This window comes from Leucoraja erinacea, chromosome 18, assembly GCF_028641065.1.
Source record: "Leucoraja erinacea ecotype New England chromosome 18, Leri_hhj_1, whole genome shotgun sequence".
Lineage (NCBI taxonomy): Eukaryota > Metazoa > Chordata > Chondrichthyes > Rajiformes > Rajidae > Leucoraja > Leucoraja erinaceus.
The window spans coordinates 31,951,501-31,974,433 of NC_073394.1; the positions used below are offsets into that span (position 1 = coordinate 31,951,501).

Here is a 22,933-nt window from a genome sequence, read left to right on the forward strand (position 1 = left end):
ATCTTCACCCCCTTGGGAAAACTGTTCCTTTTTGTTCAAATATAACAGCCCACACATTCTCATCCATCAAAGAAATCCTGCGATTTCAAGCTGAAAGGAGCACACTGAATAGTTTGCTTTGACAATTTGATTTGCTACATAGCCATCATTCTGTACTTGAGATCAGAGTAACGGATTCACACTAGATTATGGAATGAGAACGTCAAGGTTATTTTGCTTAAAGCTTCTTCCACGATCATCACCTTTATGAATTTTAGGAAAGTTGAAGCCACAATTCAAGTTACTGATTAGTTATAGTTATTTGACAACTATTATCATATGAACATTGGACACTGATGAATATTTCTGATTACAATTTTAAAATATAATTTTTTCTTTAAACTGTCTTCGTAAATTGCACTGCATTTATTATGAATACATACAATATGGTGTCAGTTTTAGAAAATTGTATGCTACATAATATGAAATTATCACCAACCAAAGGACTTTGCTCGGCCATCACTGGAATAGTCACAACAGGTTTTAATGAAATGTGTGCAAATACTTTAATCTTGGGACTCATTTATGAAAACTAGCAGCTAGAAAAAGTGTTCACCGGTTAGCTCTTTCTCGGGAATAGCACGTTTTGCCTGAGATAGGATATTGTGGCTCCAAGGTTTCCTACACAGTCATTTAAATACAATCTAAAGTATTTCACATCAGAAGTATACTGTGACAAATCTGCAGTTGGGAGTGTATTCTTTCATGTAGAACGTTAATGTGAAGTACTCTCTGTTCCATCAGGTTGCTGTGAAAGACCTCCAGGCAATATTTGAAGAGGAATGAGGGAATTCAACTCAGTGATACCTTCAATATATATCCCTGCACCTACATCATTAAAATATATCATTTAGATATCAACTCAAGCTTCCTCTAAGATCTTGCTGAATCCAAGCGGGCTGTTGTATTTTTTTGTCACAGTACCAACTACACCCTTCCTCCTCCCCTCCCTCTTCTCATCTTCACCTAGCTACACAATTCGCTCTAAACAATCCACTGGCTACACAATTCGGAGCTTTTGAATCATTTTGGCTCACACCTTGTAAGTGCTCATATCTGACCTTTGTCCAACCATCTGCCTATCATAACACCTCCCCTCATATGTGTTTACCTATGACCTACCATGCTTTGTTGCTATCTCCCCCTCACCCCTGTAATCAGTTTGAAGAAGGGTCCTGACCCAAAACATTACCCATCCATGTTCTCCAGTTTCTGCCTGGCACGCTGAATTACTCCAGCATTTTGTGTTTTTCCTTGGTTAACCAGCATATGCAGTTCCTTGTTTCCACTAACTACACTTCCAAAGTTGTAAAGGAGTGCAGGAAGACCTGAGATTATGAAAGGATTGTGAAAGTAAATGCAAAGCTGTATCTACCGATTCTCCATTAGGTACCTTCAGCAGGAGATTGCTGGAAAGCCACATCCAGAGTTCCAATGAATATGGAAGACAGCTTGGTTCTCGTCAGCAAATCCATTAAGCTGCTAAAACAGCAATTACTTGGAGAAGACTATAAGCCATGCTACCATTAGAAACAGGAAGAAAAGTCAACGGGATGAGGAAGTATTTTTTAAATAGTTTGTCAGGATAATGACCTATTTTGCAGAAAAATAGAAGTGTTCTCTTGCTTTTCCCCTCTAAAGTAAAATAGTTTAGTATAAATAATGCAAAATCAGCAAAATATATGAACATGTTCACTGAACTTCAACATACTGTTGAGAAAATGGGTAAGAAAATGAAGCATAATTTCTTCAATTTACCTCTAAAACTCTCCTCGGAGCTATAGCGCTTCCCGCACTCGTTGCACATGTATGGTTTGTACCCTGTGTGGGTGAACCGATGCTTCTTCAGGTGGCACAACTGGATGAATCCTTTCCCACAGTCCTCACACTTGTACCTCCTCTCACTGGGGTCAATCTGGGAACTGTTACGCCGGCAAAGCCTCTTACTTATGACCAATTTGGTTTTACGTGTGCGATTATATTTCGTTCGGCCAGGCTCTCCGTTTTCTACTGGAGGTTTATGTTCCACCCCTTCCTTGTGACACGTGGGGAAATCTCCACCTGATTTTACTTCCCCACAAACCTCAGCTGACTCGGTCTCTGTGTTTTGTTCACTGCATTCTTCTTTATCCTCATTGGTCCCCTTCGGATTGTCTCTCAACTTTATTTTCTTCCTGTTCTTTTTCAGTATATCCTTTTGCATTATTTGCACTTTCAGTGTGTTTGAATTGAATCTGGAGTGTATCCATTGAGCCTTGCTGCCTATAGATGATCGCAAAAACCGCTCACCAAGTCGAAATCGATTGCTTTTTGCCTCAATGTCACCAGCCTTTTGCGTCAGTTTGCCTATCTCTGGCTCATTCTGTTTCTCGCTGTCATCCTGTTCCGAGGAAAGAACCGGGAGCATCACTTGGTCAGTTTTTCTTGTCCTGCCTAACTTGGGTTTGCATGCGAAGGCAAGCCAGTTCACTTTCTTCACTGACACATTGTTCTGAATTTCACGTTTGTTTTGAAGTCGCTGTGACCTTTTAACAGGCTGATCTATTTTCTCCATGTCCTTGAGTTCTGGCGCCTTCTTGGATACAGCTGGCTTGGGGCACGGCTGCACAGATCGAAGTGCCTCGGCTAACTTTTCAGCAGCATCTCTTGGTATCGTCTCCTCAGGTTCTTTATCCAATTCATCTGTTTATAAGGGAGAAGCACTTTTAATATTAAAAACTTAATTGTGCATTTAAGGTGTTCATATTCCTGATCTAAGTACCAAACCATCTACGCAGCAACTTTATTGGACTGGGATTATGATCCAAGCTTAAAAGGAGAATTAAACAAATAAACCTTAAAAGTATTGATACATATATACAAGTTACGGAAAAGAATGACAAACATGTTGGCCACTTAGTTTTAACAACCCCATGGTGTTAACCTAATCTCCTCATGGAAAGCAGAGGATGGCACAATGGCCCAGTTAATGGAACCACTGCCTCCAATAGCCTGGATTCAATCCTGACCATCCAGTGCAGTAAGTGATGTTTTGGGTCAGGAACCTTCTTCAGACTGATTGTTTGAAGAAAAGGGTTTGTTTCAACCATCTGCCTATCAAACCCCCCCCCCCTCTCGCTTACCAATGTAGCGCTTTGTCCTGTCTCTTCTCTCTCCCTACTGCTTTATTCCCCTCCCTACTATCACTCTGACAAATGGTCCTGGCCCAAAATGTCACCTATTAATGTTCTCCCAGGATGCAGCCTGAATGAGTTGAGATACTCCAGCATTTTGTGTTATTTTGTGTTAACTTGTGATCTCTCTGGTTTAAAAAACAAACCTCCACTCATATCTATAGATCAAATGTAAGGTAGACAGAATGCTGGAGTAACTCAGCCGGGCAGGCAGCATCTCTGGAGAGAACGAATGGGTGATGTTTCGGGTCAAGACCCTTCTTCAGACTGATCAAATGTACTGAGTTTTAGAAGATTCCGATGCAAATCTATGTTGGGGAACGCCCGGGGTGTTCCAGACCCACATGCAGGAGCCACCCTCGACCATGCTATTATTTCCTCCGGTTCTGGGGGGGGGGTCCTGTGGCGTCAGCCTAAAAACGGGCCACTCGGGCTCGAACCCTCGTCAGGATATACGAGGGCGGGCACATGACATCATGGGCTAGAGGGAGTATCCTGGTACTTAAGGTTTCTCACCGCGAGAGCTTGAGGAGTCAACCGGTAGCTTAGCCCGAGAGAACAACCTCGCTCAGCTACAGCAACATTGTATTATAGTTAGCGCATCAACCTAACGTGTCACCACTGAATAAACGACTCTTTGAACCGGCCTGATGTCTCACCTTTATTCACCATGTATGGTGCCGCTACACTTTGAACTACACTTTAGTATAACTACAGACAATGGACTGCACCTACATTTATTATGCAACTGGAAGGATGGACAATGGCCCAAGACTGAACTAGATCAAATGCTGTATTCAAGATATAAAGGTTCCAGGTGTATCTGTGGGGTTGTGGATTGGCAACTATACCATATTGTTTGAAGAAAAGGGACAGTTGACCCTGCTCTGTATCTCTGAGGAGCTAAGTACAGTGAAACTGGATTGCAATGAGCAACCATGGACAGTGAGACTACACCACATCTTTCTCGGTGTATGCTCAGTGAAACTTCACCACAATAACATGGAAGTATGGTGCGACCGTAGTACATCTATAAGGAGGTACTTCAAGGATGCCGCCTCACATCTACATGAAATATAGTCCGCATTGACTGCATCATTTTGTCAATACGTTAGTCAGCGAGACTACAGATTTTGGAACAAACCTCCAGCAAGACTGTGGCAGATCATTTGTAAGGAAAAGACAGCAAGAGTAACACTGCATTTACAGGTGAGGTGTGGACACTGAGATTGCATGTTTCTCCAAAGACCCTTATTCAATTCAGAACAAACAAACTAGAATTAGAATAAGCTATTTGGCCCCTTGCAAATCTTTGCCATTTAAAACGCCCGGGGTGTTTATCTCAGCGCCACTGCAGGAACTTAATATTCTTTGGTTTCTTTCCTAAAATCTGTGGGGGGGGGGGTCCTGAATATATTTAGAGATAAAAAACGGGCCACTCGGGCTCGAACCCTCGTCAGGATATACGAGGGCGGGCACATGACATCATGGGCTAGAGGGAGTATCCTGGTACTTAAGGTTTCTCACCGCGAGAGCTTGAGGAGTCAACCGGTAGCTTAGCCCGAGAGAACAACCTCGCTCAGCTACAGCAACATTGTATTATAGTTAGCGCATCAACCTAACGTGTCACCACTGAATAAACGACTCTTTGAACCGGCCTGACGTCTCACCTTTATTCACCATGTATGGTGCCGCTACACTTTGAACAATACTTTAGTATAACTACAGACAATTAGACTGCACTACATTTATTTTGCAACTGGAACAATGGATAAATAAGACTGCACTGGATCAATGCTGTATTAGAGATATAAAGGTTGCGGTGTATCTGTGGGGAACTGTGGATTGTGCAACTATGCCATATCAATGTGAAATAAAGGACAATGACCCTACTCTGTATCTCTGAGGAGCTGTACAGTGAAACTGGATTGCAATGAGCAACCCTGGACAGTGAGACTACACCACATCTTTCTCGATGTATGCTCAGTGAAACTTCACCACAATAACATGGAAGTATGGTGTGACCGTAGTACATCTATAAGGGAGGTACATTCAATGAGACCGCCTCACATCTACATGAAAATATAGTCCGTGTGACTGCATCACATTTATCAATACGTATAGTCAGCGAGACTACAGATCAATTTGGAACAATGGACAGCAAGACTGTGGCAGATCTATTTGTAAGAAAAGACAGCAAGACCACACTGCATTTACAGTGGGGTGTGGACACTGAGATTGCATTGCATCTCCAAAGACCTTTATAAATTCAGAACCAACAAAATAGAATTAGAATAAGCTATTTGGCCCCTTGCACGTACTTTGCCATTTAAAACGATCACAACTGGTAATTTATCTCAGCGCCACTGCATTAACTTAATATTCTTTGGTTTCTTTCCCTAAAATCTGTGATTCACTGTCCTGAATATATTTAGAGATTGAACCTCCACAACCTTTGCCGGGGGAGAATTCCAACAGTTCACTATCCTCTGGATGAATACATGTATTTGCATCTTTGTCCTGAAGGGCCAACTTCTTACTTTAAGACTGATTGGAAATTAGCCAAGGTTACCCCATGTCTACATGGCACTACAGATAGTGGAATTGCACTGGAAGAGTCCTATGGGTGGTTACAACATGAGCAACAGCATGTGAACCAGTGCTGAAGGGCTCGCTGGTTCAGGCCAGTGGCATTGGCGCCTAATGTTTAAGTGAAACGACACAACATGCTGGAGTAACTCAGCTGACTGAATCAGTCCGAGTAAGGATCCCAATGTCACCTATCCATGTTCACCAGAGACCCTGACCCGCTGAATGACTCCAGCACTTTGTGTTCTTTTGTCTATAAATCATCATCAGCAGTCATCGGCAATAACGGACGTCACTCTCTCCGTTATGGTCCATTTACAGTAAACTCTTGCGGACGTGCTTTCTTCAAGGCCACTGACAACGACAGGACGTGTTCGGTCACCCTGGGGCTCCCTCCCCTCTCACCTGCTGTCGTTTCCAAATGTCGGCAACTGTAGTATGCGGTGGTGGCGGCAGTGGGGGGGGGGGGGGGGGGGGAGAAGAGGCCGACTGGACAAAGTGACAGGAGAGGTAGGCAGCAGTGGTCGAGTGGGTAGCGGATAAAGCTACCGCCGACAGCGAGAGAGAGCAGCAGGTGACTCGCTGGTGCTCCTTGTGGGTTGAGGGTGGGGTTGGAAGCCAGGGATGGGTAAGCAGGACATTCCATTCACATTTAGTTTACAATGCATTCTGTGGCCACTCAGGAAATTTCAACTGAGCTCTTGTAATTTGTCCAGGTTATGGGGACGGGGCAGATCATCAGTTGTTCAACTTGTATAGTTAAATAAAAGGAAAGGCCACCAAAGACAACATGCGATAAACCAAGATTTTCAATGCAACGATATTGCCAGAAAACAAGTTTCCACTCAGCAGAAGATGCCGGCAGGCCCAGAGAAGTCAGCAAATCCACCCCTCTGGTCTCCCAATCACACATTCGTATGTACAGGCTGTCCATAAGTGAGGCATTAATAACTTGGAGAGGACCTGAACGTGACTCCAGATCCACCATTGTAGTTGACTCTTTACTGTCTCCTCAATCTGGGATGTTTAGCGATGGACAATAAATGCCAGCAGTTTCAGTGATGTCCACTTCCCATGAACAGATAAATTAAACAAATATGGAAGCTATCTACATGTGGGCATGTAAGATTGTAACAGTACTTTTACCTGAGTAAACACTGGTAATCTCATTCTCCTCCTGTGCGCGATTTACTTTTTTTGCTGTTCGAACACGATTTTTCTCAGGCCATAATAGAAGCTCTTGGCCCATCTTAATGTCTTTACAAACCCGAAAGTAGATCTTCCCAGAATACCGGAAAATGGCTGCATTGCTCTCTTTTTTTGTTCCTGCTTTGTTTGCATATCTGTAAAAATAGCTCAGTTTTATTAGCCATCTGTAGCTGCGGTTGGGCCTTTGCAAGCATTTGTAACAACTATCCACTTTGGCAATTCTAGGCTCATTTTAGAGTCATAGAATGTGAAGGGAGGGGGGGGGGGGGAAATGTTACATCAAAATGCCACAAATACATGTTCCCCAAAACTATATTATGCATCAGTTTATGAGAAATTCACCTATTGAAACTGTAATTTATTGCAATTTATGATTCTAAATGAACATTCTACAATTAGATTCTAGCCCAGTATCCTTCAGGGCATCCGATTCATTGAGAGTTTATCATGAAACAACACTCTTTTGGGATTAGTGCAGGATTAAATATTTACATATTTAGCTTTTTTTGAGAGCAAATCAGCACAACATTTTGAATGTAAGCATAATTTAGCAACAGCAATCATCAGGCTATTTAAACAGCATCCAGGTATCAGCAGCAAAGACATGGTGAAGCTGGTTGGTTAAAAGAAACACCAACATATTTAACTTCAGAGAAGAATGATGAAAGGTACGGGTTGAATTAATAAAAGCCAATTTGATCATTGCAGGTGTTCCTTCAAACCATTTTCATGATCTCAAGTCCAGAGATCCTGCAACCATGCACAAATCACCCCTTTCCAAAGTGTTGTATGCATGGCAGTAAAACCACCTCAAGATAATGAGCAAGCAAAGTCCATCACAGGAATCAACCTCCCCACCACCAAAGGGATCTATAGGAGGCAGTGCCACAAAAAGGCAGCCAGCATCATCAGCATATATGTAACATCTGAGCACTCAAGACCAAAATGATATTTTTTATTTTCAAAAGTTCATGTCGTGATTCAATCTGCTAATCAAGGTGGCAGGAAAAGCCATGTGCTTTATTGGAAAGATTGCATACTGGAACGTTACTGCATTTCTTGTTATCAACCCTCCCAAAAGGAAAAGGGGTTGCGGGGGAACAGATGGTACACCAAGACCAAATTAGAATTTAGAATAAATCAAAATGTAATAAGCTCATTCTCTCTAAATGGATTTATTGTAGATTATGCATACTTTTTAAAAAAATATAATTTTATTTTATTAGAAGTAGGTACAATCATATGGCACCAAAGTGCCTAATATATATTTGCATAATACAGCTTCTTTTTTTTTTTTTTTTTTTATTAAAAAAATAAGAAAGACGAATGAGTGAAGAAAGTTGAGGAAAAAAAAAAATAGAAGAAAAGAAAATAAACATAAAGAAAATATAAAAAAAAAAAAAAAAAAAAAAAAAAAGGAGATCATTGTTTATAATCTTGACCAACCCTCGTCCAGTCCTGAAACAGTTAGCTTTTACAATTGTGTTGCACCATACGATTCCAAGAAGACGACAAATGGAGACCAACTCGTTATGAATTGGTCTGATTTATCCATTAGGAGGAATCGCATTTCCTTAAGATGTGCGGTGTCCAACATATTTGCAATCCACATTTTAAGCGTTGGTATTGATGTATTTTTCCAAAATTTAAGTATTAATTTTTTTGCTATTATTAAACCATAGTTAAAAAATAAAATTTGAGATGTGTTCAATTTATTCCCATCTTCCATTACTCCAAATATAATCATTTCAGTATTAGGTTCCATTCTTATCTTGAATAATTTTGTAAATATTTTGAAAATATCACTCCAAAATCTATAAAGTTTTATGCAGGAAACAAAGGAGTGCGTTATAGTTGTGTTTTGGGATAGACATTTATCACAAATGGGGGATATATTTGGATAAAATTTGTCAATCTTGTTTTTGAATAATATAATCTATGTAAAATTTTAGATTGAATTAGATTATGTCTTACATTAATCGAACATTTGTGAATATATATCAAATACATTTCCTATGTAACCTTCTTAAATTTTATCATTAGTTCCCGTTCCCACTGTTCTCTAAGTACCTCTGTCGATGGTAGGTCTATATTTAGAATACTATTATATAAATATGATATTAATTTTTGTGAGTCAGCTTCAATATTCATTGCTTCTTCCAATAATTCAGGAGTTATTTTTTGATATCCTTGTATATATTTTTTCATGAAATCGCAAATCTGAAGAGATTTAAAATATTGGTTGTTTTTCAGTTTAAATTTTAATTGTAATTGTTGGAATGATAGTAGGTTTTCCATTTCGTACATATCCCCGATCCTTCTAATTCCCAAACTTTCCCATTGGTTATATGTTTTATCAATAAGAGATGGTTTAAATAAAGGGTTATTCGCTATTGGCATTAACAATGATAAATTTCTTAATTTTAAAGATAATTTTATTTGTTTCCAAATTCTTATTGTGCCATATATAATTGGGTTCCTCTTATATATTGTGTTATTCAGTTTTTTCGGGGAGAAGAGGATCGTTCCTATATTACAAGGATGACAATCCTCTTTCTCCATTTTTATCCATTCTGTCTGTTGGGTAGAACTATCCAGCCAATAAATTATATTCTTAATATGCACTGCCCAGTAATAATACATAAAATTCGGAAGTGAAAGTCCCCCGACCTCTTTTGGTTTACATACGTGTTTTTTTTTGTAATTCTATGTGATCTATAGTCCCAAATAAAATTAGTAATATTAGAGTCTAATTTAAAAAAATATATATTTTGGTATATATACCGGTATAGACTGAAATAGGTATAGTAATTGTGATAGGAAGATCATTTTTATTGCATTTATTCTACCTAATAATGATAAAGGAAATGTTTTCCAAAATTTAATCAGCGTATTAAGTTTATTTAATAAAGGTATGAAATTAGCGTTGAATAATGCTTTATATTTTCTAGTAATCTGAATACCCAAATATTTAAATTTTTCTGTTGCGATTTTAAAGGGGAACTTCAATAAGTGTGTAGGTTCTTGAGGTTTTAATGTCATGATTTCACTTTTATTCCAGTTTATTCTATATCCAGAAAAAGACCCAAATTCCCCTATTAAATTTAATAAATTTGGTATGCTCGTTTGTGACTTTGTAATATATAAAAGTAATTCATCTGCATATAATGAGATTTTATTCTTTGAGTACCTGGTATTATAGCCCTGAATATTCGGATGAATTTTTATACTTTCAGCCAGGGGTTCTATCATAAGGGCAAATAGCAGGGGTGATAACGCACATCCCTGCCTATTACCCCTCGATAGTTGACATTTTTGAGATAACATGTTGTTAGTTAAAATTCTTGCCATCGGTTTATCATACAATAATTTTACCCATATTATAAAATTCTCTCCCATATTAAATTTTTGTAGTACTTTATATAAGTATTGCCACTCTACCTGATCAAATGCTTTCTCTGCATCCAAAGAAATAATTGATATATCTTCTTCCTCTACTTTATGCAAGTACATTATATTAAACAGACGTCTCAAATTATTAAATGAGTATCTTTTGGGTATAAACCCCGTTTGAACAGGGTTTATCAATTTACTAATATATTTGCTTAAACTTCTTGCTAAAGTCTTTGCTAGGATTTTCTGATCTGTATTTAAAAGTGATATAGCTCTGTATGAGCCCGGATCTTCTAAATCTTTATTTTTTTTGTAATAAGCATAATAGTTGATTCTGTTAGTGTTTCAGGTAGTTTGTTTTCTATAAAAAGCATGGGAGTATAAATTAAATAAATAAGGGGTCGTCATCTCATGAATTTTTTTATAAAATTAGTTTATTAAAACCATCTGGTCCTGGTGTCTTACCATTTTTCAACGATTTTATTGTTTCACCTATTTCTTTGATTGTAATTTGAGCTCCAAGTTCCTCTTGTTCCAAAAGGTCCAGTTTTGGAAGATTACAGTTATCTAAACATTTTTTAATTTTACTATCTTCTATTTTAATTTTAGATGTATATAAGTTTTGGTAAAATTGAGTAAATCTATTATTAATATCTTTAGGTAGTACTGTATTAGTAATTCACCTTTCTCCGATTTAATTTTGGTTATAGTATTTTCCTTTTCTTGTTTTTTCAATTGGCGAGCTAAAAGCTTATGTGGTTTGTCACCAAACTCAAAATGTTCCTGTTTTGTAATTTGGAATAGTCTTATTACTCTTGCCGATAAAATTAGATTAAGTTTAAATTTCAGTAATATTATCTTATTGTGTTTATCTGTTGTGGAATCTTTAGCATTATCTAACTCTAACTCTCTGATTTCTTGTTCTAATAACATTTGTTCTGTCTTATTCTTTTTATTTTGAAAACTTTAATATGAAATTATAATTCCTCCCATAAATGCCTTAAAAGTTTCCCATAATAAAGAAGGCGAAGTACCTGGTGTATCATTTGTATCGAAAAAAAGTTTCATTTGTTGTTTTAAATATTGATAGCCTTGCACGTCATTTAAAATATGTGTATTAAACCTCCAAAAAGATTTTTTACCCGACATACTGAAAATGTCAACGGAGAGTGATCTGAGATACTACTAATGTGGTATGTTGGATTGTTTGTATATGGCATTAATTTCATACCCACTAAAAAATAATCAATTCTTGAATAAGTTTTATGTATCGAAGAGTAAAACGAGTATTCCCTTCCAACTGGATTAGCAGATCTCCATACATCTATTATATTAGTATTTTTTATATATGTATTTAAAATTTCGCTACTTAGATTTTAAATTACTCCTCCTTCGTTTTGCTGATTTATCTAGATATGAATCTAAAACACAGTTAAAGTCCCCCCCCCCCCCCCTATTATCACATTTTGGTAATTAAACTCTGATATTATGTCTATAATTTTATCACAAAATTGCGTACTTTAAAGAGAGCATTACCTCATCCAGTTTGAGAGGGACGGGCTGACCTGAGCTTCTCCTGTTTTTACACCACCGTCTGCACCAACCTGTAGTAATGAAGACAATAGCAAATTATTAACAATGGATACACTAAGATTGGAAAAGCATCCAAAACTCAGAGCTAGATTGTGCTGGCATAGGTCCACCGCAAACGATCGCCACCTACATTCAATCCATGCTCGAATTTGTCTAATCCTGAGAAAGAGGGGCCAACCTTACCCACCCAAAGCTTCCTGGATTTCATCAGAAGGGCATGAGCTCCTGGCCCCAAAATGCCCTATAAGGATTCGACAAAGCTGGCTACCAGAACAGAAAGGATTTTTATGTGTCTATGTCTACGAGGTGTTTAAAAGGTGTTTAAAAGTTATAAATGAAGTAAATAATTAACATTTTGAAAGATTATAGATATCCTTATAAAGATTAAATAAAACTGATAACTTAAAATAATACCCTATTCTTTGAAGTCTTCTCTGGAACCCTGCAATCTCAAACAAAGTAATTGGGATTGCAGATCTAGCACATGGTCCAACACGGTGCTGCATGCAAGATCCAATTCCCCATTTAAATGCTGAAAAAACAGTCAGATCTAGATACAGCCATCAATTGCATTGTAACTACATCCACTCCACATCAATCTGCAAGGCGAGTGACTGTGTGATTACTGATTAATTACCAAAAAGTGTGCATTGGGGTTTGGGGGGGGGGGTGGTGATGATCATTTTCTTTATTAAACACGCCACTTGCAATTCTGACTGATGTGCATCTCATGTTGTTACAATGTAGTAAGTGGCTGAGGTTTTCCAGCATTCAACATGGGGAATTGCATCCAGTGGCATCATGTGAGACAATCCCATTGATTTAATTTGAAATTGCAGGGCTCCATGAAAGACATCAAATAATTAGGTAATTAAAAAAAAGTTATTTATTAAACATTTTTTTAAAAATCGATATTTTTACTAAATTTTAATTATGTGCAATCCAAACATCAACAAAATATGTCGCTATCTATCAGGGCAATAGGCCCTGATTTGGATTGTTTGGTATTATGGAACTACCTTTACATGTAAAGAGATACTGAAATAGATTTACAGGTGTTTGGCATGATACGTTAACTATTTCCCTTCCTGCATTTGCTGCTTGACTTGCTGAATGTCTCCAACTATTTTAATTTTTAGTTCCCATTTCTGAGTGGCAGGTTTGTTGGATGGTGTTTTTTTTTTTTGTTTTTTTTTTTTTAATATTTTATTTTATTAGAAGTAAGCACAGTCATATGGCACCAAAGTGCCTAATATATATTTTCATAATACATTTTATGTACAACTTTTTTTTTTTTTGTTACATTGAAAAAAGATGAGAATAAGAAAAAGAGGTTAGATAGTAAAGGATAGAAAAATGTGAAATATATAGTGTGTGAAGAAAGAAAACGAGTAAATGAAGAAAGTTGAGAGAGAAAATAGTGAAAAGAAAAGGAGATCATTATTTATAGTCTTGACCAACCCTCGTCCAGTCCTGAAACAGTTATTTTTTACAATTGTGTTGCACCATATGATTCCAAAAAAACGACGAATGGAGACCAACTCGTTATGAATTGGTCTGATTTATCCATTAGGAGGAATCGCATTTCCTCAAGATGAGCGGTGTCCAACATACTTGCAATCCATATTTTAAGCGTTGGTATTGATGTACCCTTCCAAAATTTAAGTATTAATTTATTTGCTATTATTAAACCATAATTAAGAAATAGATTTTGAGACGCGTTCAATTTATTCCCATCTTCCATTACACCAAATATAATCATTTAGTAGGGTACATTCTCGTCTTGAATAATTTTGTAAGTATTTCAAAAATATCATTCCAAAATCTATAAAGTTTTATGCAGGAAATAAGGAGTGTGTTATAGTTGCCTTTTGGGCTAGACATTTATCACAAGTGGCGGATATATTTGGATAAAATTTGTTCAATCTTGTTTTTGAATAATATAATCTATGTACAATTTTAAATTGTATTAGATTATGTCTTACATTAATTGAACATTTGTGAATATATATCAGGTATTTTTCCCATTTAACCTTCGTAATTTTTATCATTAATTCCCGTTCCCACTCTTCTCTAAGTACCTCTGTCGATGGTAGGTCTATATTTAGAATACTATTATATAAATAGGATATTAATTTTTGTGAGTCAGCTTCAATATTCATTGCTTCTTCCAATAAGTCAAGAGTTACTTTTTGATATCCTTGTATATATTTTTTCACAAAGTCGCAAATCTGAAGATATTTAAAATATTGGTTGTTTTTCAATTTAAATTTTAATTGTAGTTGTTGGAATGATAGTAGGTTTCCTGTTTCGTACATATCCCTGATCCTTCTAATTCCGAGACTTTCCCATTGGTTATATGTCTTATCAATAAGAGATGGTTTAAATAAAGGGTTATTCGCAATTGGCATTAACAGTGATAGATTTCTTAATTTTAAAGATAATTTTATTTGTTTCCAAATTCTTATTGTACCATATATAATTGGGTTCTTCTTATATATTGTGTTATTCAGTTTTTTGGGGGAAAAGAGGATCGTTCCTATATTACAAGGATGACAATCCTCCTTCTCCATTTTTATCCATTCTGTCTGTTGTGTAGAACTATCCAACCAATAAATCATATTCTTAATATGCACTGCCCAGTAATAATACATAAAATTCGGAAGTGAAAGTCCCCCGACCTCTTTTGGTTTACATAAGTGTTTTTTTGTGATTCTATGTGATTTATAGTCCCAAATATAATTTGTAATGTTAGAGTCTAATTTTTTTATTTAATATTTTGGTATATATACCGGTATAGACTGAAATAGGTATAGTAATTGTGGTAAGAAGATCATTTTTATTGCATTTATTCTACCTAATAATGATAAGGGAAGTGTTTTCCAAAATTTAATCTGTGTATTAAGTTTATTTAATAAAGGTATGAAATTAGCATTGAATAATGCTTTATATTTTCTAGTAATCTGAATACCCAAATATTTAAATTTTTCTGTTGCGATTTTAAAGGGGAACTTCAGTAAGTGTGTAGGTTCTTGAGGTTTTAATGTCATGATTTCGCTTTTGTTCCACTATATCCAGAAAAAGACCCAAATTCCTCTATAAGTTTAATAAATTTGGTATGCTCGTTTGTGACTTTGAATATATAAAAGTATATCGTCTGCATATAATGAGATTTTATTCTTTGAGTCCCTGGTATTATAGCCCTGAATATTCGGATGAATTCTTATACTTTCAGCCAGGGGTTCTATCATAAGGGCAAATAGCAGGGGTGATAGTGCACATCCCTGCCTATTACCCCTTGATAGTTGAAATTTTTGAGATAACATGTTATTAGTTAAAATTCTTGCCATCGGTTTATCATATAATAATTTTACCCATGTTATAAAATTCTCTCCCATGTTAAATTTTTGTAGTACTTTATATAAGTATTGCCACTCTACCTGATCAAATGCTTTCTCTGCATCCAAAGAAATAATTGATATATCTTCTTCCTCTACTTTATGCGAGTACATTATATTAAACAGGCGTCTCAGATTATTAAATGAGTATCTTTTAGGTATAAACCCCGTTTGATCAGGGTTTATCAGTTTACTAATATATTCGCTTAATCTAATGTTGGATGGTGTTAACACACAAATCCCATCTTGTTGTTAGATTGATTTCGCAAGCCTTTGCTGAACCAAGTTCAATCATGCCTTGAGTCTTTTACATATTAATAGTTCCGTAGCAATATGACCTGTCTGGAATGTGGCATTGTTTTACAGATCAATAAAAAGCGTACAAATCACTATCTCATTGTTAAAATGTAGTATATAATACTTGTCAAAGATAGTGAAAACACAATTTATACTGTCAATGACACAGTGAAATACGTACAGACACTCCCCAACTTGCGCAATAGGTGACTTACATGGACAAATCTGTGTTCAGTCCCTGGTGCAATCAAGGCAGATTGTAATTTCTAGAACACTATCCAATTACTCAAGTTTACCAGGGCTCTCACTTAACTTTTTTTCACTGTTGCCAGTCAGGCAACCTTGGCAGCTTTTTAGGTTGCCGAATGACAGTTTAGGTGGTCATTTAAGACGGTTTGCATGAAGCGTGTGATAATGTGCTCGGACGAAGTGCATAGTTACCAGTCGGAATTATGCTCAATGAAGTATTCACATATTATTTTCTGCTTCAAATAAAGTCACAAACTAAACATATTCACCAATCAAGACATGATATATACCACAATGACATGCAGCAAAATTATAATACAGTATCTAAACTCTTTTTACACGTTGCAATGAATGCATTTTCTATTATTTCTTTCCACTTCCAAACAAATGTGGTTGGATTATTATGAATAAATCCTGGACCATGGTAAGATATATGCTTAACCATGCACACTACAGATTGATGCAAGCATGTTTTCTGTGCAGGACCGGAAATTATCATGACATGGCCATAGCATGGGTCTTTTCCTCTTGAATCGTCAATCATCAATCTCTGTTGTGCCCAGTCACAGCAAGGTAAGTTGATAAAGAATTGAATCGATCTGTTAGACACCTTTGAAGGTAGACACAGTAAAAACATCAAGAGGGGAAAAATAGATACATAATATATCCCTTCTGCTCTAGGATTTTGTATTTTAAAAGATTAAAGAGAATGGAAGTGTACTTTGATTTTCTTTTTCTTGTAACATACTTGTTGCTGTATTATTATTATTACCTGACCAGACGTATGCCATACTTTTGAATGTAAAAGTACCTCTTTTACTCTGTGCCCACTAAAGGGCCTGTCTCACTTGCATGCGATTGCATGCATTTGGTGCGACCAAACGGAAGCGGAGTTCGCACTAAGTTCACGGTAAGTAATTTGCGTCATACTTACCAATCAGCTGGGCATGAGGTGGGCCGACTGAATTTGGACTTTGCACGGTGACGGGCGGTGACGTCATCACGCAATGCAACGCCGCGCGGCGACGTCATCTCGCACCGCCATGCGCTAGGCGTACGCCGTCAAAATGCTGCGTACGACTCAAGAAGCTGCGTACGCCCTCAATGCGCCTGCGGGCCGACAGGCCGTTGGCGCGCAAAATTTTCGGACAGTGCGGGATTTTCGGAGCCCCACGAGATGTCGGGACCAGTCCTGCACAACTCCATACGCCTCCGCGCTTGGAAGTGGGACTGGCTCCGCGCGGCCCGTACGCTTCAAGCAACCACGTTTGGTCGCGCCAGGCGCATGCAATCGCATGCAAGTGGGAAAGGCCCTTTAGACGATGTCATGGAAGTAGGTGGCTATATTGAATCATTCAAGGAACTTGGCAAGTGAGATTACCCAGAGGGGCAATAAAAATGGCTGAATTGGTTTGGTTTTTTTGGCGAGAGATATCAACTTTAAATGAACAGAAACATTATATTTGTGAGAACTTGTGTAACTTTTCTGCTTGATATTTAAACCATCTCCTGAAAAGCAAAGTAAAGACAGAGCTGTTCAAATACATCTAAAAGTCACTTTAATTGTCATCCGAGTCGCTCTGGAGCAGAGCATCCTTCTCATCAGACTTGTCACTGTCAGGGTGAGGTCCCGAGGCTGATGCTGCAGCTGGGTCTTCTCCCATGTCAGGCCTCCTTGCCCTCATCCTTCCTACATGCCACAAGCTGATGGCTGGCCGGGAGACAGAGACAGAGAGAGACAGATAGAAAGACAGGGACAGAGACAGGTACATGGATAGGACAGGTTTTATAAGGGATATGGACCAAATGCGGGCAGGTGGCTTTGCAGTTTCTCTCCCCTTCGCGTGGGGTGAGGAATTTAAGGGCCTGTCCCACTTGGCGTCAGCCTGAAAAGAGGTTGTCGCGTCGTGACGCGTCGAGATGCATGTAGTGACACGCGGGTGGCGTGCGGTGTATCCTTGTCGCCCCAGGTTTTTGGAATGTTCAAAATCCAGGGGCGACATTTGGGTGTCTCATCATGTTGTGCGCCCTGTCACACACTGACGTATGATGCCCTGCGGGAGATGCCCGGTTAGGGTTGGGGTTAGGGACCACAGATGGGCTGTAAAATATTCTTCCTTCAATGCATGGAATTTAAACATTAATATATTAAAATTAATACAATAAAATAGTGCAAATGAAAAGATGCCCGAATCGTTCAGTTTTATTTTATATTGGTCCGCTTCCAGATCCAAATCACTCTCTAACTTTTCACAGGGATGGATTCAGTGAGTATAGACAGGGACTCCCCCCTCTCCCCCCCCCCCCCCCGCCCCCCCCCCTCCTTCTCCACTCCCCCCCCCCCCCTACCCTTCTCTCTTCCCCTCTCCTCCCCACTTCTTCCCTTCCCCCCTCTTTCTCCTCTTCTTGCTCCACTACCCCCTCTCCCATCCCTTTCTCCCCCTCCCCCTCCCATTTTCCAACTCCCCACCACCCGCCTCCCCCCACTTTCCCCGAGGCCCTCCATTTGTTGATCCAGCCAGTGACAGCTAGATCCCATTAATAGTACTGCACAAAGTCTACTCCACATCATGTTTTAGTAACATTGACTGTGCGATAAATGCAGATGTTGGGAACAACACTCCCCACCCCGCCCCGTCACCTTGCTTCAAAATGGGTGGTGGGTATTTAGACTCAGTGGCCGGAGTAGGTGGGTGACACTGGTACATTGACAACATTGCCTGTACCCAGTTGAAAAGCCCGCAGCCTCTGGGGGTTTGGAGAGACCATTAGAAGAGATCTGCCTCTGGGACGACTCGTGACCAACAGTTTAGTTCCCATGCAGAATATTGGGGGTCCGAGTCCAACCCCTGGGCCCCTGTGTCACATTTAGTTCAGAGATACAGTGCCCTTCGGCCCACCAAATTCCCACCGACTCCCTTGCACACTATCCCACACACCCTAGGGACAATTTATAAATACCAAGCCTATCAACCTAGAGTTAGGGTTAGGGTTACCTCCCTCACTCCAAAGGCGCACAGGTTTGTATAAACTGTCCCTAGCCTATGTGGGATAGTATGCAGAGGATCGCTGGTCGCAGGCTGGGTCCACAAATGGGGGGCATCGGGGAAAGTGGGGGAGCAGGAGGGTTGGAGAAGAGAGGGAGAGGGGGAGAGGGGGGGAGAAGGGGATGTGAGGGGAGTGGAGAAGGGGGAAAAGAGTGGAGCAGGGAGAAGGGAGGAAGAGGGGGAAGGGAAGAAGGGAAGAAGCGGCTCAGACGGTCGACACCGCTGCAAATTGTTCTGTTGCTGTTGTTCCCTTAAAGGGCCTGTCCCACTTTGCAATTTTTTTCGGCGACTGTGGACGTCAGTGACTGACGCCGTTTAAAACCGTCACTGATGCTCCGCAGTCGGCGAAAAAAATCGCAAAGTGGGACAGGCCCTTTAAGGGAACAACAGCAACAGAACAATTTGCAGTGGTGTCGAGTACCGATCCACTGCCTGAGCCGCTGGTTCACAAACAAGCAGCAACTCCACAGGGCAAGGCAGGGAACAAGGATAAGGCAGGAGCTCTCTGAGAAATGACGGCACAGTTTGCATCAGGCCGTCCGCTGTCCACATCAGCCAAGCTTTCCTTCGCTTGCCAAGCCGGGCAAAATGACATGGCTTTTAGGTTGCCCGGCGGGACTTTAGGTGGCCATTGGCAACCGGGCATTAATTTCGAGCCCTGTCTACATCGGAAGCAAACTGGCAATGGCAGCGGTGCTTTGCCAGAATGCCGTGCGCCACAGGAAATGCCCCAATGGCGAGACAAAACCTCAACTTTACAAGTAACTTGAGCAAAACACAAAGTGTTGGAGTAACTCAGCGGGTCAGGCAGGGTCTCTGGAAGACATGGACATACATTTCCTTCACAGATGCTGTGGCAAGGTTTGGAGTTATTAGCTGCCGTTGAGTTACAGCCAGATGTCATTGAGATGGTGAGCTTTAGCCCAGCAGTATTGACTCGTCGTTTGAGTCAATAGCCTCAGTGAGTTATTTCAGGCAGGGGACCGAAGCAGACACAGTTGGTAACTTACGTAAGGCTTCAAGGAACGTAACACTTAAGTCGGGAACAGCTTGTATATGTTTAAAACTATTCATCACAAAACTGAGGATCATTTTCTGAGAATAGCTCTTTTGGTAATGGATCTTAATTCTTGAATAGCAAGCTCTCATGTAATTCGGGACTCAGCATGCTTTACCTTCATCTATTCAGAATTATACACACGAAACAGGCCCTTTGGCCCAAATTACTCATGCTGACTAAGATGCCCCATCCACACCAGTCCAACCTGACCACATTTGGGAGATATCCTTCTAATCTCTGTCCAATGGATAATTTGAGTCACTGAGTATTAAGTTGTTGATGCTCATCTTACAATAATCTGTGCAAATGATTTGGAAAGGTCCTGGAAATGATTTGGAAAGATGGCAGTGGGTGGCGGATGCAAGGAGTAGAGGGCCGGTTATCGGACCGTCTGCTGGAGGAAATGCAGTACACCTCAATGGTCAATTGGTCACTGGAGGCCCTGCAGCAGCCTCGGCTGGACTGGGTGCCGCTCCAAGAGGCTGAGAGGGGAAGAGACAGTGCAGTACACCTCGATGGTGGAGTGGGCCGCTGGAGGCTCTGCCGTAGCCTGGAGCTCGGCTGGATTGGCACTCCAGGAGGCCAAGCGCACAGATCGGGCGCCATCTGCAGCTGCACGGGGAGGTGGAGCAGAAGTGGAGGACACTACGACTATGCTTGGCAAAGCCCACCCTGCAACATCGCCAGGACAAAGGGCCTTCAAGGTCAAATTACGAACTCTGCACTTACAACAACTGGAACTTGAAATTGGCGCCAAATGTTACGACTCTTATATATTGTCTCAGTGTACTATTTCCATACCCTCGTATTGTATTTAAGATGTGCTTATGTATGGTAATACTAAAACTGAACCATAATTTCTCTGGACCTTGGTACATGTGACTATAAAGTACCATTGAACCACAACTTCAATCTATTACAACTTATAATTACATTTTTCTGAATCATTACATTTATCTAAAAGTACATGGGTCTTCACTATGGAAATTGCGTATTCCTCTTCCAAAGAACTCTTCCAAGAGCCTTTCGGGCAGCACTGTCTTCCCCTTGTCGTGAGGCCAGCGGTCACTAATAGTCGGCCATCACTATGCTCACCAAAACCACCTGTCCCTCAAACTGCCATTGCTGTCAGCTCACTTCATTGACAGTCCACTGTTTTTGCTTCACGAGGTCTCTTCCTGACATCCTCATTGTTAATTAGTTAGGAATGCGCATATGACGTTAAAAATGTACACAGTGCAGGTAATATTGCAAATCATGAAGGGCAGCTAAAAAACATGCATCTTATTTATCAGCTTCCTAACTATGCTAAATGTGGACACACATCAGACACATTGGTCATATATTTACATAATTGTTAAAAGTACCATGAGAATATCAAACAATGGTCAGAAAAAAACAGATCGACTTTTCCAGTTGATTTACTGTTTATAAAAAGTGCAAAGCATTAAAATTTAGTGTGATTTAAAGATTCCGTGACCTTACTTATTTGACAGTTTTAATTGCTAATCAACATGAGCAATTTTATAACCCATTTTCCAAAATTCCTTGCGGATGCAGGCATTAAATGACTTCCATTATAGGTAAACTAACATACTCTGTACCTTCTTTGAAATGATGGATGCACTTCCAACTACATTGTCACATTCCAGTTTTCCTTCCAGAGGTCCAAAGAATGTTCCTCTGGGAAGTACCGTAGAAACACACCATATGCCCAGCCGGTCTTTTTGAGCATGGGAGGGTCCTGCTGCCAGACCAGCAGGGAGTGTGTAGAAAGCTCGGCACGGCAATCCAAGTTTCACCGGAGTATCTTTTATAAAAGGTGGAAGGCCGTGCACTGGGCAGTTCTTCACAAAGTGGTCCTGGCAATGCTCACAAACTGGAGGAAATAAAAGATGAAATGAAAACATTTTTATTAGGCTTAAAACATTCAAATAAATATATCAGTGTACAAAGCTTTACTCATTATTCCATCCTGGCTGTACAAAATTAGCTGGGGATCTACAATTATTTTCAACCCAACTTTTTATCTAGTAAGACCAGCTACTCTTTCACTTGTATTGTTAGTGAGTTTGTTCCACAAAGAATAAATTCAAAGGTATCTTAAAAATGAATTAAAAGTATTTGAGTAAGACATCATTATAACTTAAAAAGATGAAGCACCTTTAAAATCATAAAACCTGGCTCTTTGAAAGAGTGTTAGGGAACAGGCATGCATTTTGCCTGTCTGCCCTCATATTAGGACAGATTAACAAAACACTAATCAAAAATATGATAATAGATTCCCCCCCCCCCCAAATGTCTTAAAAAAGCACTTCATTGGATGTGATGCTATTGGATTTCTTGAAGTAAAAAGAGATGCCATATAAATGTACACTCTACGTAAGAGATAAAGCTAGAAGGGCAAATGCAGGTGATGCACAGTGCAGATCTTGCTGCTAATCTCATCACCAGGAAAGAAAAGGTCTCTTTACTACTTTCCCCAAACTCGTCAAACTGAGCCAGTTGGTTTCAGCAAAGGCAATGGGTGCAACATTTCCAACTATTATCTCTGCTGAAGTAAACTGGCTATTAGTGCTCACTTTCCATGTCATTCTTAGATACAAAATATACATCTGAGAATTTACTTACACAGCTGCTGTTTGTGGTTTGGGGGAATAACGGCATCTTTGGTTGGGCCTAACCGCTCACTTGCTTCATTTGCTCGTGGCATTTTTTAGAAACACACCTGCAGGGGAAAAAATTTGTTAATTACAACTGGCAAAACAAATGAGAGATGCTCTACCCTTATCTTCTTTCCTAATAAACACAATTGAAACCTGTTATGCCAGTCCTAATTTTCACTGGAACATATATGAAACATTTCTATAATTTGAACTAATGTGT

The 22,933-nt window shown here is 39.4% G+C and overlaps 1 protein-coding gene across 1 annotated transcript in view; it reads right to left on the reverse strand.

Annotated features, from left to right (window-relative positions):
* znf408 (zinc finger protein 408) overlaps positions 1 to 22,933 on the reverse strand; it is a 34,005-nt gene that overhangs the window by 9,749 nt on the left and 1,323 nt on the right. The window contains exons 2-6 of the mRNA XM_055649742.1: positions 22,679 to 22,775; positions 21,652 to 21,926; positions 11,940 to 12,007; positions 6,948 to 7,144; positions 1,798 to 2,721 (exon numbers count right to left, since the gene is read on the reverse strand). Of these exons, the coding sequence (XP_055505717.1) occupies positions 1,798 to 2,721; positions 6,948 to 7,144; positions 11,940 to 12,007; positions 21,652 to 21,926; positions 22,679 to 22,760 (1,546 nt within the window). The 5' untranslated portion in view covers positions 22,761 to 22,775. The remainder of the gene's footprint in view (positions 1 to 1,797; positions 2,722 to 6,947; positions 7,145 to 11,939; positions 12,008 to 21,651; positions 21,927 to 22,678; positions 22,776 to 22,933) is intronic.